At 44.1% G+C, this 26,831-nt stretch overlaps 1 protein-coding gene across 4 annotated transcripts; it reads right to left on the bottom strand.

Moving 5' to 3' along the window:
* TRAF3IP2 (TRAF3 interacting protein 2) lies at window positions 1-26,831 on the bottom strand. 4 transcript variants are annotated; one of them, XM_069488219.1, is made up of 9 exons: window positions 26,008-26,828; window positions 18,734-18,744; window positions 16,431-16,617; window positions 13,381-13,559; window positions 11,305-11,393; window positions 7,409-7,477; window positions 6,197-6,313; window positions 2,780-2,854; window positions 1-262 (listed from the first exon to the last, which is right to left on the bottom strand). In XM_069488219.1, exons 1-9 carry the CDS (start codon window positions 26,826-26,828, stop codon window positions 116-118), a joined length of 1,695 nt encoding a protein of 564 aa, XP_069344320.1. In that variant the 3' UTR covers window positions 1-115. The 4 variants fall into 4 exon arrangements, with proteins under 4 accessions (XP_069344320.1, XP_069344322.1, XP_069344319.1 ...); XM_069488221.1 differs by lacking the exon at window positions 18,734-18,744 and having other exon boundaries at window positions 16,425-16,617; window positions 26,000-26,831; XM_069488218.1 differs by lacking the exon at window positions 18,734-18,744 and having other exon boundaries at window positions 26,000-26,828.

Consider the following 26,831-nt stretch of genomic DNA (forward strand, 5'->3'; position numbering starts at 1 on the left):
TCGGGGAGGAACGAGAAGCAAACAGTCAGGAGTGCTACCCACCAGCCTCAGCTAGAATAATGCTCCTCAGAACAGGGCCCCAGACAGGGCCCCGGTGACCTGGGGAAGGAGGCTGTCACAAGGGTACCACCTGCAGGGTGGGCAGGGGCCCCCGGGGAGGAGCCACATACTCTTCCTCTCTGAGCAGCCGCAGCAGGATGTTTTTTTTATTCTTGGGCCAGCTGTAGACGTGAGTGTTCTGAAGCCAGGTGGGCACGTGCTCCTACGAGAGAGAGAATGACAGGAGCAAAGGTCGTTAGAGAAAAACCTGGATTCCAGACCCCAGGCTCGGTTCCCAAACATCTCTGGCTTTCCCTACATGGGCGTTTCCCACCAAACTATCCTGGGAGTTGTGCTGTTTTGCTTTTGGAAGGGTTTAGCATGTGAAATGTTCTTGGCTTCGGGTGCAAGCTGTATATTTCGTTATAAAAACCACACATGCACAGCATTTTCTGTCAGTCTCCCAGACTACCTACCCTCTGCGTTTCAACGTGCTTTTCACCGCCTCACATAAAAGGAGTGGGACAGAGGTCACACAGAGTGACGTGAATTCCCCTGTGACTTCAGAAGATGTATGCCAGGGCTGTGGGCTTAAACTATAATAATTCATGATCCTTTCTTTCACTCCCGCCCCAGGCCCGGCCTGTGGTGCAAAGTGCCCATCAGACCTCGGTTATCAGGCAAAGGCAGAAGCTTTAGCCAGGGATCCTGGGTGCAGTTTCAGACTGCCCTCAGGGGGTGGACATTCTGGTGGGGAGAGGCAGTTAATACGTAAGTAAAATGGATAGTGTGTTCAACAGCGATATGTGCTGTGGAGAAAAATCAAACAGAGAAAGGGGATAGGGAGTTCTAGGGCAGGGGTGAAAGGCAGTTTTAAACAGGGTACTTAGGAAAGGTCTCACTGAGAAAATGAGCAAAGACCTAAAAGAGCAGAGAAAGAGAGCTTTGTGGTTGTCAGGGTCCAGGCAGCTAGAAGAGCCAGTGCAAAGGCCCCGTGGCAGGAGTGTGCCAGACCTGTTCAAAAGCAACAAGGCCCGTGTGGCCAGAGCAGAGTGAGTGAGAGTGAGTAGGTAAGGAGGTCTGGAAGTAGAGGGGCTGTATCAGATAGCACCTTGTAGGCCACTGTAAGGCCTTTGGGTTTTACTCTGAGATGAGACTCCTCTGGGGATTGTAGGATGAGCTGAGAAGCAGCACCTGCTGTATGTCAGGCATCCTGCTGGGAATTGAAGATACCAAATGAAAAAGACACAGTAACTGCCTTGAGGGCTTCAAATCTTACAACGCAGGAAAAATGTAAAGAAACTATTTTCTAGGCAATGGTGTGCCAACGGGGCAGGTGGTGAGAGCAGTCTGCCCTTAGCTCAGGCAGTAAGGAGAGTGTCTGAAGGAGATTTAGAAAATAGTAATAAAACCAACAAAAACTTGGTCTGTCTTTTATATCAGCATGCTCCAGTAATTCTAAACAATTGTTCCCAGTGTCCCTACCCCAACCACATGCCATGGACTCAAGGTTCTATAACTAAGAGCTCTCAAGAGAGGGACAATGAAATACATAAGCATGGAGGAAGAGAAGTGTCAGAGGAGACTAGAGAGGTTGGGTGGTATAAGGATAAGCAAGAGCTCACTAGGTGACAAGTTAGGGAAAGGTATTGCAAGCACAGGGAACAGAAAGGGCAAAGGCACAGAGACACAAAAGATGGCATGTGTGAGGGCATGCTGAAATGGTCCACTATGATCACAGCGTGGAGCATCTGTGCAGATGGCAAGAGAGAAGACGGAGCAAAGGGGCACAGTCCTCTCTGAGAGGCCCCATAGGCCAGGCTGAGAAAGGTAGATATGATCTTGCAGTCAGTAGGAAAACACCACAAAATTTTTAAGCTGGAGAGGGACAGGTCAGATCTACACTTTGGATGCTCCTCTTCCATGGTAGAGCAGGGGATGGCTAATCCCAGGTCCAAGTGGAGACAGGGAGGCCAGCAAGGAGACTCGGCAAGTGAGAGCAATGAGACCGCAGGCGCAGGAACGGAAAGGTGTGCTATTGTGCAGGTTACGCACCACACAACCCGAGGTGTGCCATTCACATAAATTGGACCCTCCCTCATCAAGGGCAGAAGTCTCAATGCCATGCTGACACCTAGGGATCCCTCCAGGGTGACGCTGGGCCTGAGCTCAGGGTGCTGCGGTCTGATTCTCAGATGTTTACTCTTCCACCACCCGCTCTTTGCCAAGCCGGGAACACGGCCTCGGATGATTTTGCCCCCATTCTCCAAATCTGCCCTCCTCCCCTTCTGATGCAAAAACCCTCCTACGAACCACGGCAAAGTTCACTCTGGTAACTGTGTAGATTAAATTCCTGTCATCTATAGCTTTTAAGAGCTGAACTGCATGTAACAAAATACTTTGGTGGAACAACCAGCAAAAAATGTACACATCTTGACTTTTATGCACAAGAGATAAGAAGTATCAGATGAACATTCTCTTTTTCTCTCATGAGTTAAAACACAAACCACTTCTTTGTGTGCAACGGCTGTTTGAACAATTAGGACAGCATGATCCTATCAGATAACGCTTTAAAACCTTTCTGACTCATGCTGCTGACTTGAGTAGTACAACTTGTTGGTCTTTCTGGTGACATTGTTATCTCTAAGGATTGATGAAGAGTTGACAAGGTTTTCCACTCAAAATCCAGATGGCAAACAAACCAAAGATTGAATTACAAGGATTTTGTTTGTTTGTTTACCTTCTTAGCATTTGGGAAGAGCACAGGGATGAATCTGAAATTCATGCTTCCTTGTTTTATGAACTCAATCTGCATCTGAAACCAAACAGATTTGAAGATTTAACTGCAGGAGTGAGGATGAGGAGTTAATGGTCCCCGTAATCATGCAAACCCACATGGTATTTTCATTCTGATTTCCTTACTGGAGCGCCACACACTTGTAATTTTAAGCCTTCCCCATCACACATCTATGCCGTTCACTCATTTATCAATCGTTTATTGAAGGCCTATTAAAAGTCACACCCTGTGCTAGACTTTGGGTTTCGAGGATGACGGTGAGCTAGAGCTGGCTTGTTTCAGCTCACGAGAGGCTGCTGTGTGCATCTTTTCCCGATTCGGTGCTCGGTGGCTTCACCTTAGTAGCTTCAAATGGGCCATGGTGAGAGTGTTTATACCACGGAAATGGGTAAGCGCTGTAAATCAGGAGAGCCAGTCTAGCAGAACACCCTCCCTGTCCTCACACGGCCAGCAGTCTAGTGAGCAGGCTGAAGGGTGAGAGCACCGACCAGCGTGCAGTGCAAACAGTGTGAGCAATGGCTGTGGGAACCCACTCTGCATCAGCGATTTGAAGGACAGTCACAAGAGAGGGGTCATTTGGGTACTGAAAGGAAAGATTTTGCTCAGGTAAGGAAAACGGGGGAGAGGGGAAAGACATTTTCAGCAGAGAAAACAGCATGAGCAAATGTCTGGAGGTGTGAACGTGTGCTAGCGTGGGTGGGACCAGCTAGTGGTGCACTGCAGCATGGACTGGGCTTGGTGGAGAGGGAGATGACAAGGCTGGGTTTTAGGTTGCCCACACCAGTTCCAGTTTGCTCTGACACTGTGGTGGCCCAAGATTTAGTTATCAAGAACTCAATCAAAATCAGAATTTTCAACATGAGGGAAATTAGAGTCTTTCAAATCCTGTGACCAGCACAAAGCTTTCAGTCGTCTGGTGACAAGGAGATGAGGAATTATGTGTTCCCAACTATTTCATCTTCCAATTGATTTTTATAACCAAGCAGTTTTCATTGTGCATGGGAATAAAAACAGAACAGAGAAGAAAGTGACAGTGGTGACAACTGGTTATTGAAATCACCATAGAAACCCCTCATAAACACGCACTCTCACATACTTACACACACAATCACACAACACACACAGATCCTTCACAGGGTGTTTTCTCAGAACCACCTCCCTTCCAGAATCAGAAGACAACACCGAGAATGTATTTTCCAGTGACCCAAGTACAATACAACTCAAAGCACCAACCATCCCAGCACGGGGTAAACACATGAAAGGAAGGGCAGAGAGTTAGTTAATAAGCTGAAAGCAAGGAACTGAGTTTGGTTTCTGATCTCTAGGATACTGTTTACTGTAAAGTTTGGCTTGTTTACTAGGCTACCCAATCTGTTGAGGGGCTAGCCTGCAGTAGTATTTTCTCTGGTATTTCCAGATACTGGCTATCTGTGAAGTAGTTTGCTCTGCGATGCAGTTACTAGTGGGTACCTCTTCACTCCCTCTGTTATGGCCAGGTTCTTATTGTCCCAGGGTTTTCTGCTGCCTACAGGGGTCCGGGAAATCAGCCAGGTGAGCAGGAAGGCCCTTCTGTACCAACCTGTTCTGTGCTGAGGAAGGGCCCAAGAAACCAAGTTTGGAGACAACCTGGTTACAGCTGGTATGGTCAGACAAACGCTGAGGTTGAGCTGTGTATTACTGTCTGGCTTTGCCACATACCAGCTGAGCTAGACAGGTTTCCTTAGGAACTGACAGGGACCTGGAGCCTTTCCCGTGTACCAGTCGTCGGCTCCTGGGACTAGCAGGTTGCTGGAGATGCAGACGGGACATCAGGTGCTCTGGGGCCATGCGGACGTGCAGCAGACAGCCAAAGGATGGCAGCACCCAGAGCCAGCATGACCTTTTAAGGCAGTTTACTTCCAGAAATGATACCTTTTATGGTTCCTGCCCGTGGGCTGTCAGGCTAGTTGAGATTGGAATAGGAGGGAGACTTATCTCCTGAACCCTTAGCCTTACTTTTTAACCTCACCACCTTGCTTTGGCTTTTGCTTAGGGTTGGTCATGAGCTCAAATGGGTGGTCTACACTGGGTGGTAAAAGAGACAGAGACCCTGATGATGAACATCCTTTCACCCACCCACCCAACCTACCCTTTTCCTATGCTCCTGACGCACAGGGCAGACCTGGGACTTAAGTCTGCTTTCCCTGAGGTACAGCTGCATGTCCCAAGACTACCCGACTGATTTCTGCCCCATCTTCCCGTTTAGCCGGTGATCCTTTCTGTCCATTGCAGGTGACATCCCCCCTTGTGGAGTGTTAGGGATGAAATGGAGCTTGTTAGTTCTAGTCCTGTGATTTTGCAAGCCTTTTTACATCTCAGAATCCTTGGGAAACAAAAGTCTGAGAAATGCAGACCAGCTCTGGTTGAGGTGGGAGTGGGAGGCCCAGAGCCAACCCTTCCTCCAGCACATGTGGACACCCCTTAGAGGCTTCAGGACAGCTTGAATTCACAGGTCTAGTCCGGCATCCTAGTTAGGCAGAAACTCTCCACAGTGTCTCTACAATCATGGAGAGCAGGAGGCTTGGTGACCCACAAAACAGCCAGTGCCAAAGCTGGTTGATATTTTTGGTCAGAATGCTCTACCAGGTGCTGAGCAGGTTCAATATCCTATAAATTTCTCCCACTGGTTTTAATTTGACCAGACCCCATAGTTCAAGTGTGGCAGTGGAATGTTCCTCACCTATCATGAGCTAAGAACAATCCTGTCCCTTGATTGAGCATCCAATATGTGCCAGCTACTTCACAAACATTATTTCATTTAATCTGCACAACACTGTGCGTATTAGTGACTCATTTTATAAAGAGTGACACTGAGGCACAAAGAGACTTAAGCAACTGGGCCACAGTCACACAGCCTGTACATGAGGAAGCCAAATCTGAACCAAGCACATCTGATGCAACGGCATGTGTCCTTTTCACTATGCCACCCCACCTGGAAAGGCAGGGGACAGAATATGATACAGCTGTGGGAGCCTGTTGTCCCACAGCCCCGTCACCTGCCCTCCTAGGACTTCACATTTGTGGGTAAACAACCAAGCCAGCAGAGCCGTGCTTTCCAGAATCTTGGATCTTAGAGATCACAGATTGGTCTCCCCTTGTTACTGATAGGAACCCCGAGTCCCCAGACGTGCAGTGACTGGTCCACAATCCCAAAGGTAGAGGAGCCAGAACCAACATCCCCTCTCCTGACATGGCAGGCCTGGGGTTCTTCACCCAGCATCCTGCTGCCTTCAGTCAGTCTCTGGTGAAGAACAAGGCTTCACTGGACAAAGTGCCCGTCCCCGGGGCACGGTGAGGTGCTGTGGTCCCCTCCCCACTCACCATTCGATGAATGTACTTAGTATGTAAGCCATGCTCATCCTCGTCCAGCTGCGACTCTGCGCCTTCTACATCCTGTTTGTATTTGGGGCTGATTGCTACGATTATCATCACTGTCTTCTGTTAATGAGAGGGAGAAAAGCATGTTTATGGAAGTGTAAAGTGTGGTCCGTTTGGGGAGGGCAGGCTGGAAACCGGCCAGCAGGACTGTGGGCGTTCTCTGGCATGCTCACGGATGAAAGGCCAGGCCATTCTCCACGGAAAGTGAAAGGCACCGGCCCCCACTCAGGCAGACTCTTGTCTCTGCTTCTCCCTGCCCGGATCCCCTCAAAGACACAGAGCAAATGGCCCAGAGAGGAGCTCTCCTAAATAGATGTGCTTTTGCCACCATTTTCCATAACCATCACTAATAAATGTCTAATGAAAGCCTGAATCACTAAGTGAGTCTGCATCGTGGCAAAAAGGTGCTGCAAAACCAGCAATGAAAAGCCCCCTCCCTCCCCACAGCTGGATCTGAGCTGCCAGTTACTGCACTCTTGACTCCCTGCTTTCCGTGTGCACGCGTTAGCACAGTCCGCAGGAACAGGCCCTTCAGCACAAAGCAAACATCAGGCTACAGATAAAAGGAAAAGCTGCAAAACCCGAGTCTGCTGAGACTCCCGTTTCCCACCGGCTCCCTCAGAAAGAAGCAGCCGACATCAACAAGCTGGCAGAGATCAATTTCTATCTTGTTAAAGCACAAAGTGTCCCTGTGGCAGGTATAGATTCTGTCAGTGGAGAACAAATCACGGGGCTGCAAGTGGGCACCTCGGGGGTGCTGTGCTGCGTAGCCTACGAGGCTGCCCAGGAAACCTCTTCAGCCCAATCCTACAAAACACTTGGGGTGGCCTCGGATTAAATTGAATTCTGCTGCTCTCTCCTCACTCTCCGTCTTCATTTCCTCTTTTCCTATTCTGGTCAAAAAATTGTTTGCTCTGATTGTTATCAACCACCTGTGTCTGGTTTGATCGTTATTTCCTGCCTGTGCATGTCCAAGAGGGTGACCCCATCCTTCCTTTCCAAGTCTCTGCACAGCTTCCAACAAGGGAGGCTTTGTCGGGGCTTTCTCAGCTTCAGACTTGGGTGGGGATGCCAGTGCTTCTTTCATAAAATAACTTCATAAGCTAATTGTCTTTCTCACCAGAAAACAATCTCAGGATTTTGGAATGTACTTACATCCCTAAGGTAGCGCTCCATCCATTTAATGATGTCGATGCCTCGGATTCTGTCCTCAAAAATGTCAATCTACAAGAAAAAGATGTGGGAGGTGGCTCTCAAGGACAAGCTTTCTCAAGATGCAGAGCACCAGGACACACGAGACTATATACGTTTGAAATCCAAAAGCTTACTAATGCTTTTTGCAAGGAGGAACACATAATTCTAAAAAACAAAATATAATTTTCTTATAATATTCCCTATTTCAACATTAGTAGGCATTTAAGTATTTAATATCCATAATTAGGATATAGTGATATACATCAAAATATATCTGTATCTACACAATAATTATATTTTTAAAACTCTGAGGAACATAGTATCCCACTAAGTTGGATGTGAGCCAACAATACACATATATTTTATATATGTTTGTAACTTAAAAATTTGAAAGGCAAACATAATTCTGGAACATTTTAATGGATGTGTGGCATGCAAGTACTGAGATATAATTGTGGTGCTTTACTTGCATTAGTCAGGTCATTATTAGGGTATTATGTCCAGTTTCGATCTATGTGTTTCAAAAGGGTTATATGAAACTTGGAGCAGATCCAAGGAATGGTCACAAAAACAATTACTGAGATGGTAGGGAAAGGTTTATGATGAAAGTCAAGAAGTAGAACTATTGGGCTTTGAAAAGACTGGTATTTAATATCAATCTTCAAGCCTTCAAAGACTTGAAGGGGTATTTAAAAAGCAGAAAATCAGTTATTTTCTATTTTGCAAAAGACCACATGATAAGGTCTTTCATGGGCTCAGGCTTGTACTGCAACCAGAGAGTAGTGTCTGTGTGTGTGTGTGTGTGTGTGTGTGTGTGTACAAGGTGCTCTTGACTGGAAGAGGGATTATATACTGGAATGGATGACTCAGGGAGAGTGTCCTCGGGGAGGGGTTATTGGATTCAGCTGCCCTGCTCCCAGAGTAATTGTCCTAAATGTCACTCTACCGTTTAGGACTGATCAAGTCTCAGCCATTCAGTAAGCTTTCTGTGCCATCTATGACCCAGCCTTCCCTCGCTTTCCCCAACACGCCCCGTCTACCCACACGGGTGCCCCCTGCGTCCTAACAGCACAGCACAAACCCTCCCTGCTCTGTGAGTCCTTCCCACACACTGACCTCCTGCTCCTCACTTCCCCTAACTCTACCCCATTGTGACCACCAGTGGTAATGAGCAATTAACACACTATGATAACATTCTTTCATTTACCAAATGTCTCATTTATGTTTGCCTTGTCTCCTCAACCTGATTCTAAGCTTCCTATGGGAAGAGACCAGGCCTTGCATACACCGAACTGTCAAACATGTGGGGCACATGATATAAGTTCAGAATGTTTCTTTACTGGTAGAGCATAAAAAATGGAATGGCTTTCCTTTTGGTTTGGATGACTCCTGCTTTTAAATGTGTGGTGGTCAATGACTCCATTAGGTAATCTTGAGAAAGCTTTTGTAGCTCTCTGTAACGGTATCAGCAAAACATTTCTATTATCTGAGACAGAAGCAATATAATGATACGGTTGAGACGAGATGGACAGCTTGGGTTCTACTCTTGGCTCTGTCACTTCCACCTGCATGACCTTGGAAATGTTACTAAAACTCTCTCAGTCTTAGTATCTTCATTTGTAATATGTAGTTAATAAACCTACTTCCTAGGGTGGTTGTGAGGATTAAAAGGAGTTAACATGGAAAAGGCATATCATAATGCCAGGTATGAAGTAAGCACTCTAGAAATGGTGATTATTATATTATGATCCCAGCACCTAAATTATTCCCAGCTACTGAGGACATTCTGGAAGACATAATAAGCTAGGTGTCTTCCATTTGTCTCTCCAGACCTCTACCCAAATCCATAGCTCCTGTCATGACAATTTCACCACTGTTATGGGCTGAATGTGTCCCCCCAGATTCATACGTTGGAGCCCTGGCCCTCAGTGCCTCAGAATGTGATCTTATTTGGCAGTAGGCCTTTAAAGAGGTAATTAAGGTAAAGTGAGTTCAGATGGGTGGGCTGTAATCCAATAGGCCTGGTGTCCGTAGAAGAAAAGATTAGAACACAGACGTGTGCACGCAGAGGAGGCCATGTGAGGACGGAAGGAGAAGATAGCCATCTACAAGCCAAGGAGAGAGACCTCAGGAGTCCAACCCTGCTGAAACAACCCTGAGACCCCCCTGAGGACTTCCAGCCTTCAGAACCATGAGAAAATAAATTTCTGTGTTTAAGCCACCCAGTCTGTGGTACTTCATGGAAGCCCAAGCAAACAAATGCAGCCATCCTCCTCACGTTCCGGTCACTGTTTTTCCCTTCCCTCCTTAGACTGAGGGGCAGTAACAACTCCTTGCTCTTGCTAGTGCCAGCACATTGCACTGTTCCTAATAGAACTGGATTCCCTAAAACCTACGCAAAGCTTTGTAACAGTTCCTTTATTACACTCTGTTTAAGTTATCCATTAAGTGTTTCGTTCCACTGAGGGAATCTTGATGTATCAATGGTAACTTCGCCGCCCCGAACAAGGCTCTGTGATTTCTACCACAGCACTTCCAAGTGATGAGCGTCAAGAACAGATTTAAATTCTGCCTAAGCAGCCCTGATTGTTAAAATAAAAAAATAATAAAAAAAAAACCCTCTGAGCTCTTCTCTAGGGGCAATCAGTATGCATTTGGAAATGATAAAAAGTAAGATCTTCTCTGAAATGTTGGCCTTATGTCTTGTAATTTATTTATTTATTTTAGAGACAGGGTCTTGCTATGTTGCCCAGGCTGGCCTCAAACTCTTGGGTTCAAGCAATCCTCCCACCTCAGCCTTCTGAATAGCTGTGATTACAGGCACACGTCACAGTTGCAACATTACTGTCTCATGCCAGGAATGAGGAACTGAAATGTTAGTTTCTATATAGTCATGAAATTGGAGTGCATAAATTGTATGCTTTTTTTTTAACTTTTAGATACTCCCATTAAAAATATTATTTGATATAATAAAGAAAGTTTCAAATAAAACTCCTGTTAAACAATGCTAACTAAACTTTAAAACTGATATTTAGTTGCTAAGTTATTCCTCTTTATCCTTCAACATTCCTAGTCATAGATATTTCTCTTAATGTTTCACCACTCTCTAGTATTCACTAGATGAGGCCTAAAAAAGGCCTCTGGGAAGGAAAAGAAGTGATCTCAGTGATTGAGAAAAGCCAGTCCTATGGCATTTCATTTAACCTAAGGAAAAACTTACATGGCTTTAAGCTGTGTCAAGTGCCTTCAGGGGACAGAAGTGTGTGCTTCCTGAGATTCCTTGGGCCAAGATCACAGTGGCCCTGCAGGGTCAGGTGAGGTCTGCCTCCCCTCCCTACATCTGGACAGACCAGGTGAAAACCCAGCCATGTATTCCCTGTCCAGAAGCATCACAGCCTCTAGGTGTGGGATGGCAGCTGTGCGCGGTGGGGGACCCAGGCTGCAGGGGTTCCACTTCAAACCTCAAACCTCGTAACACAGTGCAGAACAAAAGGACCTTGTTAAATAAGCAGGCAACCGTGGTGAAGCCTGCAGCTTCCTGCATCACAGGAAGCTCAACCACAAGCAGCCGTGATTGGTGAGAAAGGGCAAAGGTACAAAGTGCAGCCAGGGCCTGGCGTTTGCTTCAGGCCAGGGGCCAGCTGCGTATGTGCTCAGCATTACTACTGTCCTAGCCGTTCAGAGGGACTCAGGGTCATCCAATAAGCATAAAGGAAAAAAATGCTGGAGACTTTGGGTAGTTTAAAATCTAGAAAATAGTACCTAAATCTATAAGCATTCAGTTCATAATCACATAAATCAAATAGTATCATTTAAAACATCAACAGCTATTACACTTATTTGGATAAAATACTTACTGCAGTTTGGAAGCCATTTACCAACAAAAAGTTCACGAATTTCACCACCTCCATGGCTGTGTCCAAAGAATAAGTGATAAAGACTTTCCCTAAGAGAAAATTTCCACATTTATTAGAAACTGGTCAAATTATTCTATTCTAAACAACACTTCTAAATTGTATGTGATGGCTTTTGTTCTTCTAGAACAATAGATGGAAACCTTGGGTGGGGGGTGGTCTAAGCGTGGGCTGCTGTTCTCAGGGCATAGCTCTTCAGGCCCAAAGGGGCAGGGGTCTGTCACTGCTTAGGATGAATGGAAATCAGAGAGACAGGGTCTCCGAGAGTGCTGGCAGCCTGAGACAAGCCTAAGAGGTCTTCTGAAAAACCACATGAAGGGTTAACAAAAAATCCGCCACCCAGGACTCATGGGTCCTTAAGATCAGGCCACCACCTGATTTCTTAGAGATGCTTTGGCACTATGCCCAAGGAATACTCTCACAGCAGGCCAAGAAGCTGAGACTTGCTAAGGGGCCACCCAGCAGTGTCCTCTTTTGATCTCGTGATGCTCTCAGCTGCCCTGAACTCTGTGTGACAAGAGCAAGTGGGGGGCAGAGTGAGAAAGCAGTTCCCCGCTCCTTTCTCCCCCCTCCCTGCCCCCGTCCACTCGCTTTTGGAGAAAGGCCAGGAAGTTGGCTTCAACTAAAGCACTGCTCAGAAACGTTAGTAAAAACTTCAGCAGCTTGAAGGAGAGATACCGCCTCTGGGCAGTCCAGCCTCACAGGCTCCCTCACTCATCCCTGGGACGGCTTAGAGCAGCAGACTCTGCCGTTTTGGACAAGCTTGCCCCGGTCAAGATGAGAACCAATGTTTTCTCAGGCTAAAGTCTCAGGGAAAATGTCTGGCTAGCATTTTAATGTGAGAGCTGAATGATCTCTGTGTGTTGGCTTTTAGTCTGGAATGGACCAGTTAAATCTCAGGAAGCCCCTGGGGCGGAGGGTGGAGAGAAAATATGAGTCTGTAAGTATTCATCCATGCTTAGGCTCTTGTTTGTTGAAATACACTTCTCAGATGAAGGTGCATATTATGGTCACATTCACTCATTTAAGCAGTCAGGCAATCGATGGCACTCCATTTATTTTCTTCTCAGCACCTAGTATTCACCCAATTCCCATGTAATCTCAGACTCCCTTAATAGATTATGGTAAGATATATATGATCTGTACACTGATATCAGGACTATATCCTATGCAGGGCAACATACACTCTCCAGAAATGCTCAAAATTAAAATTATAAGGTTTTATGAAAATGTTCAGAAATAAAATGTTTTGAATGACAACAGCCGTGAATCATTGTCATAGAACTCTTTCAGAATTGCAGTGAAGGAATCAGCACATACAAAGGGATTCATTTCAAATTTGGTTCAAAGAGGTTCCCAGACTTGGAAAGCACATGTTAGAATTACCTGAGCTTCTCTAGCAAGCACAGGAGATAATTTCACAAACAGTGGCTGTTTTCTTAAGATTCTTGGAACTTACTGTCCTAACTGACCTTTAATATGAGAACATCTTGGTGGTATTTCAACATTTCTGGTTCTGGCAGCAAAATGTGGAAAAAGAATCATCACCTGATGCTTAGTCGAATGTTTCTTTAAATAAAAGGCTTAGCTTGCATTTGGTTGCGAAGCAGTAGAGAGAATGTGAGAGCATTTTTTCCCAAACAAGATTGCTCATTCCTACAGGAAATGTCCTCATTCTTGATGGCTGCTGCTAATTTATGGTGAGACACTAGGTCCCTGTCCAATACCACGTGGACATCCAATCAATTTGCCCAGGGACAAGTCCACTCGAGAGCATCATTTAGAAGAGTGAAAAGGTGTTGGAGTTATTTGTTTTTGGAGATGTGTTTAAGGAAATCTAGAGGTAAGCAGTTTGTGAGCATTACTGGTAGTGTCAGAATCACTCAAAACGTTCATACAAAATGCTGGTTACTTTTTAAATTTTATTTTACTGTGTATATGAGAAATATCTGATCATCAAGTACTGTCAAAGTACGAGACCTGAACAAGAAAAAGAAAACAACATTGCAAACAACTTACGCAATTCCTCTGGCAAATTGCTTGTTTTCAGAGTTCCTCTGGCTGGAGGGTTACTAGGGGGTCTGGGCACAGCAGCTGGGGACAGAGCCTGGGGACCCTGTGGTCTCAGTTCTGCGGGACACTCCAAGGACTCCTCAGGAGCTCCGGCTCTATTATGTGCCTGGTGATATGGCTGGTCCCTGGAAAGGGATACGTTTACAGTCAATTTTCATTTTTTACAAAGGCAAACTTGGAAAGACAGAAAGCCTTTAAGAATGATGGGAAAATACCAGTGAACTATCTTTCTCCTCTGCCTCCATTTCTTATCTGAGACAGAAGGGAGACGGGAGCTCTGTGGAATTTCGGTCCATAAGCCACGCAGCTGGCTGCCATGTGTAAGGGCCGAGGCTAGGGGTTGACAGAGGGAAGCGGGATTTGATTTCTCTATTCAAGATCCGTCTAACTGGAAAAATAAGTCTCAGGCACAGGGCAGACAAGGTCGCCAACAAAACAAAGTAGTATGACAGGTGACATGGATGGTTAATGTTATAGGCATTCAGATAAAAAGACATGACTTTTAGTTCATAATTGATAACATTTAAGTATGTATCAGAAGATAAAAAAGGCCATGTAGGTTTAAAACTATTTCTGTTGTTAATATATGAATGAAAATCTGATTTTGAAGCCCCTTTCCAGAAGTTTCTACCATATTGTCACAGGGCATCTTTATTATTTTGGTTGCTAGTATTCACATGAACATTCTGCTGAGACGAACAATCAGGCAGGCACTCCTGTGAGATTTGGGAGGCAGAAAGACGTGGAGGTCATGCTTCGGCCACTTCTGTGGTTTCTGCTGGGGAGCACGGTGACGAGGTGCTAAGTTTTCCTCAGGAAGCATCCCCGTGGCCTGTTCTCAGCTTCACGGGCATGGAGGGCAGGGACGGGCATCTGTTTTGGGCCAGTGCAGATCTAATAGGCACAGAACGGATCCAGCAGTTGCAGTGGTCGCACCCGTGTGGGCGTGCTGGTTCTGCACCCTCCTGACTGCCAGAGGAGGTGGCTTCTTTGGGGGTCCCCTTCTGCAGGGTTTCTCTGGGATCATTCCTCGAAGCCCAGCCCAAAAGCCCGCTCCTCCAACCTCCCTGGATTTTGTAAGTACCCAATTCTCTATATCAAATCTCCTTCTGCTTAAAATAGCTAGAGTCACTCCTGTTTTCTGTAACTGAATGATAACTAGTAGGGGGACTAAAACTGTATCTATAATGTTTTATTTCTTTAATAAAATTCTGAAGGAAATGTGGCAATTTGTTAACATTTTAAAAATCTGGGTAGTGGGAACATGGATGTTGTTATTTGTCATGTGTTTGAAATTCTGTCATATTATCAATTTAAAAAAATGTTTTGGTTACAAAATCTATATGTACATGACCAGTTTTTATAGATTATTGGTTATGCTTTTATTTTTCTACCCAAAAGAGTAATCAGAAATTCTGAAAGTCTTATGTAATAGGATTTAAAATAAAATTACACAGAATCTCAACTATACTGTATTTCTAAAATATAAATTTTTAAGGTTATTTTTATTTTATATTTTTATTAATATAGAGAAAATAATTTCTATAAAATATGCTTTCTTCTAATGGGGATCCAGTTTCATATTCTTTTTCATTAAATTCTTTTATATCAAAAGTTGCCTAGTTGTTATACAAGATGGCTGCTCATTTGATAAAAAAAATGTTAAGACCTTGATAATACTCAGAAACTTTCATATTAAAATAATATAATGGAAATTAATGATTGAGTAAACTTTCTGCATTAAAATTCTCTTTCAAATTATCAGTAAGAGGAGAATTAACTTCTTAATCTGATCTTACTTTTCATTATCTTAAAATGATAAAATAAATAGAGGTGACCATGGCAGACTTAAATTGATGCTATAAAACCAATTAGTCGGTACTATCTTTGGAACTCTTCCGTAAATCTAAAATTGTTTCAAAATAAAAGTTTATTTTAAAATTACTATTCCTTCCCTTGTTCAACACCAAACATAACGATGCTTAAATTTTTGTTTGTTTTCTTGGAATTTTAGATATTTTTTCTATAAGAGTGCTTATCCTGCTATAAAATCATATTTTACTTAATTCTATTATTTAAACTTGATGAATTTTTGTTTTAGAGCAATAAAGGATCTATCCGGAAAGAAAATGGGCTCTTCTTTTTTCAATAACATTTTTAAGCTAATTACTACTTTCTGTATTTCTGAAAAAATCCACTCTAATACGATCTTCAGATTTCATTTCCGTAAGAACAGAACATAGTTTTACTTTGAGTGGTATATAAAAGTTGTGCTGAGCAAGAGCAAACATCTCATCTACTTTCTTTCCAATATTGTCATAAATTAGGAAGCTCCATTTACATAAGTTTTTCCTGTATGTTTTAGATCCATAAATTAAGACAAAAGGAAAACTTGAAGAGTCAAAAGAGAAAAATGAGGAGAAAAATGATTAAAGGGTTAGACAACTGAAGTCATGAAAAACCAGAATTGTTTCCCTGAAAGAGGGATAGAAGAGACGTAATAATCGTGCTCAACACGTATGAATGTTTTAGTATAGGAGAAAATAACAGGTTACTTTAAATTCCTACTGAGAATTAATTGAATTTAAAATTTTAAAGTAAGAAATAGGTTTAAACAAGAACAGAAACTAGGGATATAAAGAACTTGCTAACAGTGGAAGTCAGTCATAGTAAAAATAAAAATCTATTTTGTGGGCTAAAAGTTCAGGTGTACTGAAAGTAAAAGAAGGGGTGTAACTTAGGGAAAATTTTCAGAGCCTTTCCTTCAAGACAATTTTGACTAGTCACTAGTGGCTTTCTATATCCGGTAAAGAGATCCTTGTCAACCAGCTGCCGTTTCCTCCTGACCTGAAGTCTGCACTGGGCATTCCGCTGGGTGACTTGGTCGCTAACCGGGGTAGCAGGCTTACAGAGAATTCTGATATATCTTGGTTGCATTGGATAATTCTTTCATGTTAAAAACGTCTGAAGATCGGCCCTATCTTACTTACTGATACCTTGGAAGCCCTGGAAAGGAGCAGTCTCTTTGTGTAGGCCTGTCTTCTTGGTCCCAGGGGCTGGGATAATTCAGGATGACCTTCTGCACAGGGTGCAGCCCTCTCACACTGGCTGCAGGTAGAGGCTGCCCGGGTAGAGCTGGCTGGATCACTTGCTGGTAGGCTGCTCGAGGGTAGTCATGGCCATCTGTAGGTGAAGGCAACAAAGAGAACAGGGAAGATCAACTCCTTCGTTTGAAAGGAGAGCTAATCCCAGTGCAAATACTTGACTTGATACCAACTGAGGGGTCCAGATATCAGTTACCACCTCTGTGATGTTTGCCATATTTCTATACTATTACTTGCTTGATAGTTTCCTTGAAATCGATTCCCTTTTTTATAAATAGAAACACCTGTGAAATCACAAGTTTGGGATTCTAATCGGAAAGCTCAAAGAACTTTAAAAAAAAAAAAAAAAACTCCACTCAGGCTCCTATTGCAATAAGATACTTGAGATAACCCAACCGTGAAGAACCTCTCCCACACCACCATTCCTACCAGAATTCCCCAAGTGTCTAGAACCCAAGGGAAGGAGAAATTATTCCTGTGCTAGGTATGGAATCACTACTCTCTCCTTTCCTTACCCAAGTGGACACTCATGTACACCACTCCCTCATAAGAAGTAAATCAATGAAAACTTGGCTCATCCTTCCGGGAAGTAGCCAAGCCATTGGCAGCACCCTCCAACTCCCTTGGTCCTCTCCTGCTAGAGCCCATATGCACTTAGGGCCAGAGCAGTTTGAAAAGGGTAGGGCTCAGAGCAAAGCCAGGGCTGGCCGCGACTTTTGTGAATGTGTGACCTAGGAGAACGTTGGTCCCAGCCAGGCCCAGGAGCAGCAGAGTCCCCAGGGAAGAAGGGCAGCTTATCTCTGGTAAAGTGAGAGATAGAATTGAAGGCCAGAGGAGAGATGCAGGGAACCCAATAAGGGTGAGAGACGAGGGTTCTGAGGGAATGGCCCAGGCCCAAAGGGGCTGAAGTGTTGGAAATCTGAGATGAACCAAGGGACTGGGGAGAGCCAGGGGGTAGCCCTGCAAATGAACCACGCGCACTTCCTGGTGATCCAAGCACTGCCACCGCTGCCCAGTGAAGAAGTAGGGTGACCCAGGGTGCATAACTCACTAGGACAAGAAGGAATCTGGTTTTTTTTTTTCTTTAAAAAATATTTGTTGGGAGGCCGGGCGCCGTGGCTCATGCCTGTAATCTAGCACTCTGGGAAGCCGAGGCGGGTGGATCGCTCGAGGTCAGGAGTTCGAGACCAGCCTGAGCAAGAGCGAGACCCCATCTCTACTAAAAATAGAAAGAAATTATCTGGCCAACTAAAATATATATATGGAAAAAAATTAGCCGGGCATGGTGGTGCATGCCTGTAGTCCCAGCTACTCGGGAGGCTGAGGCAGGAGGATCGCTTGAGCCCAGGAGTTTGAGGTTGCTGTGAGCTAGGCTGACGCCACGGCACTCACTCTAGCCTGGGCAACAAAGCAAGACTCTGTCTCAAAAAAAAAAAAAAAAAAAATTTGTTGGTCTTAATTCTTTTTGTGATTATGAAAGTAATAGTCAAGTTTGCCTGCTGTGTAGGTAGGATACATGTATAGTAAAATGTAACTGGCAAGTAAGCAAAAAAGTAGCAGGTAAGGTAGATCAGAACTAGAATGGGGAGGGCAAGAATGTGGCTAAGAACTGTATTCTTAGTTTGGCAAGCAGTCAGGAGCTCTTGATGTCTTCAAGGGAACGTTCAGGGGAATGATGGTCCCAAGTATAAAACGTAAGACAAATAATCTGTGTGTTCACTAGTGTGGCCGCCTCCAGGTCTCCACCGTCTGGACTCTGGAAACTTGGTTGGGTGACCCTGGCAATGTGTCCAGTCTAGTCTCTCAAGCCTGGTCAGATATTCTGGAGTCAATCTATTGTCTGCCTTGACCCCTGACACCATCTGGATCCTCCCTGTCATCCTTTCTCTGGTAAAAGTGGCCATGCCCCTCCAACCCAGGTTGTCTCCTGGCCCTCACCCCTGACCCTTGCCTCGCTATTACTTAGGCCTGGTCATGACAATTGGTGGTGGTTTAAGGAAGGGGAGGAGGAGAAAGTGATCTGCCCGGGCCTGTCCCAGCACCTGGCTGAGGAAGGGGAGGAGGACTTAGAGAACAGCTCTAAGAATGGGGAGATAGACAAGTTATACCACACAGGCTTTGCCTCTGCAGCTTTCTTAGGGCAGGCTAGATGTACTCCAGGGCGTCCAGATCGCCAGCTGGAGTTTTAGGGCCACGGGGCAGGTCACTACTGCTGCTCCTTTTCTCCAACTGGAAAACAGCAAAAAGTGCTGCAGCTGTTAGGTCCCCTGGCAGGGGCCAGCCCTGCTTTTAGGTGAACCTTGCACGAGTAGATCATTTACAGAGTCAGTGGTAGACATGACCCTCCAGAGACCTTCCATTGCACTTAAAATCCACCCTGCGTGGTCAGGTCCCTGCCTTCCTAAGCTCGTCTCCTGTTATGCTCTTACTGGCTTACCAAGCCCTGGCTTCATCTTGAACATGCCCAGCTTGCCCCCACCTTGTCCCCTGCATTTGCCATCCTCTTTGCCCAGAACGTTTTTGCTCTAGATCTTCACAGACTGACTTCTTGCCATTCAGTGCTCAGGCCAAACACCACCTGTCCAAAGACACCCGCCTCTTTACAAATTTACTTCATCCCATCCCCTATTTTATACTATTTTCTCCATAGCTCCTAGCATGGGTGTGTGTAAGGAAGAGTGAGTTTTGCTTGTTGGCTTCTTCCCTGCCTCCCCTACCATAATATAAGCTCTGCGAAGGCCTGGACTGTGGCCGTTTGCCACCGTGTCTCCAAGTAGAGCGCTGGCACCCAGGGGATGTTCAGTAAATGAATGAATGGATGAAGTCTGAATAGTTACAAGGCCAACTGGCCACTCAGAAAAAGCGAAGCCATTTAGGACTGCACAGTCTGCTTGCTGGGCCATGGTCCCCTAGTCTACTTCCCATCTGCTGCACATGGGGGGGCTTTTATCAGTGTCTCTCTTCAACAGTTGGAAGGACAAAGACAAGGTAAAAGAGGAGAAACTTCGCCAGTGGCCTCAAAAGCCTTTAGAAAGAAAGGGCTTGATGGTAACTCAAGAGAAGTTCTTAATGTTTGAAGTCATTTTTGCTTCCCATATCCATTAATGAGTGGCTAATAAGGTTTTATTTGCTTTAAAAGGACTACCAAGCTCTAATCATAGGGTTTGTTTCTTTTTCAGAAAGTGGATGTTAGTGCTGTTAATCAAAAGGCTTTGAATCAAGGTCATATGATTTCTAACAGATTATTTCCCGCACAACATGTTTTTGTCTCATAGCAACAAATCGTATCATTAAAATCACTAAAGCATGTAGGCTAAGTGTTTGATTAGCTGTAACTTTCGTTTCTGAAATGGCCACCTGTGGTAAAAAGTTAGACCGGTTTATGTAAGTAAGCAGATGAAAATTATCCACCTCATCGATTTTAAAAATTAGAGTACAGATGATGTAGTCCTCCATGCTGTCCTTTTATTGTTTAAAACAAAGAAATATTGAATGTCAGAGGATCAATCATAAATAAGCATTCCCTTTTGTAAGAGAAATTTGACTGATTTTGTCTGAAATTTGGTTGTATGGAAAAGTTGCTAAATAAAAACTATGCTTATCAGGTAAATTAATATCTTTTCATTGCTCAAGTTTTAATCATTCTATTCCATTATTATGACCAAGGCTTGCTAGTTTAGTCGGATACTATAGATATAATAATGGCTAACATTTATTAATCACTTGCTACATGCCAAGTACTATTTAGGTCCCTTATTTGGGATTATAGAGTTCGATTTTCTATCTTCCTAAAGAAGAAGTTTAACTCAAAATAAAATGCAGATTCCCCGCCGTGGTCCTTGCATCCTTCATCTTCTAGCACATCATTCTCTCCCTGCTCACCCTGCTCATCCTGCCGGCTTGCTTTGGTACCTTAATGACACCAAGCCTCGCTTCCTTGACCTTTTCATCCTTTAGGTTTCAGCTCGCATGTCCATGCAAAGAGACATTCTCTGGCCACCATGTCTATGAATGTCTGTTCCAACACCCAGTTATTTCCTTTACAGCACTTACAATTTGTCATTTTGTTTGCTGATTTCTACTTCTTGTCTGTCTCTCCAGTAGACTGTGAACTCCATGAAGACAAGGACCATGTGTGTTGTGTTCCCCACTGTATACCCAGTACCCAGCAGGTGACCTGGCAAATATCTGTTGAATAAACTGATAAATGAATGGACAGGTCCTCTTTCCAAATCCTATTGACCTCCCTCCTTTCTTGCCCTCGCAGACAATTAAAGATGGACTTTCCAAAGCTTGACAAAGACTCTACTCATGATCAGGGATCACCCCCTTTCCCAGGGAAGCAGAGAACAGATTTCTTTTTATTCATTCAACAAATATTTACTGAACCTCGACAACTAGGCGCTTGGTGAACAAAGACAAATAGGATACAGTTCTCTTGAGTAGCTCAAAATAAATGGAGAGAGAAAGAGAAAATCTGTGTGTCTGTGGGTGTCTGTTTTTAAACACAAACCCACACTAGCTAGCGTGTGAGAAGGGGAGGCTTATGAGACGGCAGCCATCTACTTAAGAATCCCTGCTCACAAATAACTTCCCTGTGGACTTGTTCCCTGTGCCTAAAATTCCATGAAGGGAGTTTATTCCGTAGGAGATGGAAGGTGGGTGGTGTGATAGACAAATGATTTGTTAGTTCTGAGGCAGTGTTAATCCCAAAACAAAAATGAAAACCTTGCACAATCATAAATGAGCGGCCAGTACTGCATGTTATTTGTCAATCCTATGATCCTCTTGGCCCGGGTACACACAGCCTTCATGTTACTGGGCTTTTACCACTTGGAATTTGTAAACCAAATCCTAAAGGAGGTTTTTCCATCTATCAATCAAAACATTCAACATTTTTCTTCCTTATTAAGAATGGTATTAATAGAGTTTATGAGGGAGAGAATAAAATCTGATTTTCAAGCTGTTAAAAAACATCATGATATAATGCGATCATTTTAGCCAGAAAACAAAATGGCCAACATAAACTGTTACAGGAACTCCCACAGCTGCACGCAGCTGTGGTTCTTGAAAGGCAACTCCTTCTTTATCATTTCTTTCATCTGGTTTATTTTTTCCGTACTTTAATTGTGCATGCATTCTAGCATACAACAATCACTTTTTTGGTCCATAGGAGCAATGATAGGTGTGTACCCATAGTTTTATTTTATTCAGTCTCCTTGGTAGAGAAAGCAAAATTTCATAATAAGGTAAGGGCTCTTTCGAATTAATTCCTCTTTTTTTCCCCAGTATATTTGCATCATGAGTTTTATGTGATTGCACAGCCATGAACTCTATTCTGGTGACCTTCAGTGGAAGGATTCTGAGGCAGTAGGAGGCCGACTTCTCCAGGGGTGGGGTGAGGAGAAAACACAGGCTTATTCCCTTTCTCATTTTTACCTGCTTTGAAAACTTTTTTTTTTTTTTTTTACATGAAAGGGGTGACCAGTATCCATTTTTGCTTTAACTTGCAAAAAGCTAAGATATGCCATTTGCATGGTGATCATTATTTATTTATATATTCATTAACGGGTAAGGAAGTAATGCTCTTCTAAAGCTGAGTAGAGCCACGTAGCCATGGTTTCCAACTGCACAAGCATCCCTTAAGTGAACAGCTCTTTTGAAGTGATTTTGTTGGCAATTAAGTGCAGTTATAGCCCTGACATGAAACTAAGCATTTGTACACCTGCTCTGAATGCTTAAAATCTGTGCCAGTGAGAGGAATCTGGAAGTAGAGGGGTACTCTGCAGGACAGGGCTGCAGGGTCCATTTAAATAATAACAGTAATAACTAAAAGCTGCTAGTATTGAGGGCTTACTACCAGCCAGCCACTTTCCCAGTGCGTTTAATACATTATCTCATTTAATCCTCACAGCAACCTTTTTGGGAGTCATTGCTGCTGGAAGCCTCTTGAATATTCCGGGGTTGCAATGCCCTGCAGGAAAACCGTAAGTGCCGGGCAGCCCTCAACCTCTTCCCTGGGAGTAGATGCCCTTGGGAGCCGAGCCGGGGCCAAGGCACGCACAGGGTGAGTGAGGGCGAGCTCGCCTTCTGCACACTCTCACTTCCCCTTACTTTTTTCTTTTCAACTTTTACCTATTTTTAAATTAATACTTGTTTGTAGCAAAAAAATAAAAAAAAATACAAATATATAAAGTTAAAAGGAAACTATCCCTGTCTCCTCTTCATTCCCTGTTTCCCCCTCCCCCATGATCACTGTGAACAGCTGGGGTGATCCTTCTAGACCTTTTAACACATACATATAAATACATATAGTTTTTAAAAATTAGCACGTGTGGGATCAACGCTGCATTTCAGCTTAATCGTTTTTATGTCAGAATGTGTATTTTAGCCTGTGTAACATGGGCCTAGCAGTCCATCGTATAAACAAATCACAAACTGCTTATCTCACCCCTCATTCACAGGCATTGTAGCTGTTTTCATTTTCACTCTAATACAACAATGCTTTAGCAAACATCTTTGGTCACGTATTTTTATATGCTTGTTTAATGTTCTATAAGATTCCTACGAGTGAAACTGCCAGGCCAAAGAAGAAGCACATATAAAATTTTGATAGAGTGAAATTGCCTTCCAGATGATTGCACCAATTTACACTCCTACCAGGAGTGATTGGGTGTATTCATTTCCTTATAATCCCACGAATACACTGGCTGTTGCCCAAGGTTTTTATTTTTGCACACCTTATCTTTAAAAAGTTTGCACTTCTTAAATCTAGTGATATTAAGCTTAGTTTCATATGTGTATTGGCTGTTGGTATATCTTCTGTGAATTACCCTGGTCTCCTGTCCAAGTTCTCTCCTCTCTGTCTTTCAACACCTCTCTTCACTCCCAGGATCCCAGCTGTCCGCCGAACCCTCACCATAGGGTATAGCACAGAGAGCAGGGGAAGGCGAACTGATGAAAAAAAGCAGGTCCTGCGGTAATAGAAACAAGAAGTGTTCCCACTTGGGAGTGTTTGCCTTTTCAAGGAGCCTGCCCCGAGGGGCAGTGCTTACTCTAAAGACTGGATTGCTAACGGTGCCATTTCAGCCTTCAACTACAGGAAAAATATTTTCCAGTGGGAAGGTCTTCATGGTGCCCTTATTTAAATATCGAGTCAATGCTTTTTTGGTCTATCACGATGAGGCTTTCGCCTGTTAGTAGGTAACGTCAACTGCTTGGGACTGTATCACAAAGCCTTTGACTAAGTATTCATAATTCTGCATGTTAATCTAAGGAGTTAATCAGAAATGCAGACAAAAATTTATATGCACGATGTTTGTCATAGTATTGCTTACTGGATCAGAAAACTGGAAACTTTAAGATGACCAACAATAGACAATAAGTTAGTAACAACTTGGTCTATCCAATGATGAAATATGATGCATCATTTTTAAATGATGCTAGAAGTACAATGGCATTGGAAATTATTTCAATTTTATATTAAATATATAGGCAAAGAAAAAAATACCAGAAGCAAATGCATCAAGATGTTAACAAGGAATTATATTTGGGAGGTAGAAATATGAATACTTTTAATTTTCTTTTTTGAACTTTTGGGCATATTTTAGTTTGGGGGGGTGACCAAATATTACTGTTATGATCAGAAAAATTATCTTTTTTTTTTTTTTTTGGGACAGTCTAGCTCTGTCACCCAGGCTAGAGTGCAGTGGCATGCTTAAATACTGCAACCTCAAACTCCTGGGCTCCAGCAATCCTCCTGCCTCAGCCTCCCAAGTAGCTAGGACTATGAGCTAGGACATTTTTCCATAAATGCACCACCATGCCTGGTTAATTTTTAATTTTTTTGTAGAGATGTGGTCTCACTATGTTATCTAGGCTGGTCTCAAACTCCTGGGCTCAAGCAAGCCTGCCGGCTCAAGAAAGCCTCTCACCTTGGCCTCCAAAGTGCTGGGATTACAGGTGTGAGCCACCACACCAGGTCCCTCTCCTTCTTTTATTAAAAAAAAAAAATTATGAATTACTATATTGCTTCATTCACTTTAGGAAGCTTTATACAGAGTGTACAGGTACCGTTACATAAAGTATAGTTGATTACAGCATTTATGATTATTTCTATCATTTATTTTAAAGCTGGGCATCAGGCCTTTGGGCAAACTCTTCTTGCACTATTTGAAACTACTTTTTGTTCGGTGTTTATTTGCTAGGAAAAACATCACATCTCGCAGTCCTGTGTTTCTTCTGTAAAGCCCTATTATTATTTTCCAGTGCCCTCAGCAGAAATTTAACATTAGAGTGGTGATGGACATTTTATCTCAATCTAAGACTTTATTACTTTCAGAGGCTTACTGCACTGATGCACATTAAACCTTCATTCAGAAGTAGTTTATTGAAAGTCCAGTATATGCCAGGCATTGTGCTAAATGCTGGGGAATTATGGATTGAGAGTAGAGCTTTGGTGATGCCCAAAAGCTTGCAGTCTGGAAGGAGAGGAGGCAAGTATATCATTAAATGCCATACTGGTGTCAAGTGTCCCAACAGACACCAGTATGGCATTTAATGGCTAGAGCACAAGGGAGACAGAGGGCCTAAAGGACAGAGTTATCTGAGGAGGTTTCTAGAGGGACACTTAAGTCTTAAGAGATATATATGACGGTAGCTGTATAACTCTGTAAATATACCAAAATTCATTGATTGGTACACTTAAAATGGGTAAAGGGTGAACTTTATGTAAATTAGATTGCAATAACACCATTAAAAAAAAAAGATGTATAGAAACTAGGCCAAACGCACAAGACAGGGAAGACCACCCTGGGTAGAGAGAAGAGCAGGGGCAAATGAATGGAGATGAGGGACAGCGTGACAAGTTAGGGGCCTATCAGTCCTTGGGTGTGGCTGGAATGTAGGGTAGATGTGGACAGCTTAAATCTCCAAAGGGGTTTAAGCAATAGAATCACGGGAGTGACTTCATCTCCATGTAACGGCATGAATCCAAGAGTCTCAGTGACACTCTGGGCACCTTCTGAGCATTTTTTGTTTTGTTTTGTCTTTGACTAAAAGTCCTTTCTCTGCCAAGTCTAACATGGGAAAGAAACATGAAGAGAAGGAAGAACCTAGGTGCTTAAGAATTAGAACAACAGATAAGTTTTCTAGAAATCGTTTGGGTCATCTCCTTGCCTCTAGGCATGTTTCAGTTAAACTAACCCTGACAGAGGAATCTGTTTTGTCCTTAAAGTTTCCTAGAGAAGGGGGTTCCAAGTGGGACAGGCTTTAGGCTAAGAAAAAGCGTTCTCTAAAGGCCCTTGCAAATCCAACCACACATGGGAGCCCCGGTGAGAGGCAGAAGGCCCTCCCTGCATTCCGACCTGGCTGCTGGTCTAGTGATGGGAGGCACTGGTGCGAGGCCCTTGCTCCCTCAGTCACCCAGCCCAGAATGTCCAGAGCAGGTAAAGATCACTTACATGGCGGCTGGTGATCGGGACTTCTGGGACAATGGTAATGATAGTTCCACGGAGCGTGCGGGGGAGGATTGGGCGGCGGCACCTGCGCACACGCTGGATACCTCTGAGGTTCAAACTGATGGAACTCCCGGGACCTGAGAGGTCTGGGGAGGTCCTGGGGGTAACACATGGAGGTGAGGGGCAGCGGCCTTTCCAGCTGCCTGATGCCCAGGACATCCTGGGGCTGGGAATCATACCCCGTGTCTATCGTAGGCAGATCCAGGGCTGCCCGGTTCCTGTGGGGCTGGGGCCGTTGCACCATCTCTTGGCTACTTCCCAAGGAGTCTGCTGAGGCATTAGGTAAACTTTGGTCTGATTTGTTTGAGTCATGACCAGTGTCAGGAGAAGCTGCTGAAAGCTGAGAGCCCGGCCATTGATTACGTTTTTCCATAAATGAAAACTGATGTTCTGGGGGGAAAGCTCCAAACACAGACTCAGACGCAGGCTTGCTGGCCGTAGAGCAGCCTGAGGGAAAATCTTTGCCCGGGTCTGGGTGTCTCCTGCAGAAGCTGTCTTCACTCTCCTCCAGAACTTTCGTGCGCAGGCAGGTGGCCTGCTGGGACACAGGCCGCTGGGGATTTGCAAGTTTCAGGGGTGAGTGAGCTTGAGAAAAGTCTCCGGAGGAATAATGAGGGGCTTGGGGTGCAGACGTGCCATTGGGTGCCATGTTCCTTATATTTGGAGCAGGTGGTTCTGATTCCTCTTCCAGGGAATATTCTGGGATTGGTTTCAGCAACTGACTTGGGTATGGTTCTGATTCATCAACCTCCACAGGAATGCTTCGGTTCATTCT

Source organism: Eulemur rufifrons, chromosome 15 (assembly GCF_041146395.1).
Source record: "Eulemur rufifrons isolate Redbay chromosome 15, OSU_ERuf_1, whole genome shotgun sequence".
In the NCBI taxonomy this organism is placed as follows: domain Eukaryota; kingdom Metazoa; phylum Chordata; class Mammalia; order Primates; family Lemuridae; genus Eulemur; species Eulemur rufifrons.

Excerpts from the sequence above, each read along its gene's own strand:
- TRAF3IP2 (XM_069488221.1), bottom strand. The coding sequence starts at position 26,828 with ATGAACCGAAGCATTCCTGTGGAGGTTGATGAATCAGAACCATACCCA. Across the intron at positions 6,314-7,408 it reads TGGAGCGCTACCTTAGGGAT|AAGACAGTGATGATAATCGT; the intron begins GTAAGTACATTC and ends TCTCATTAACAG. Across the intron at positions 2,855-6,196 it reads CTAAGTACATTCATCGAATG|ATGCAGATTGAGTTCATAAA; the intron begins GTGAGTGGGGAG and ends GTTTGGTTTCAG.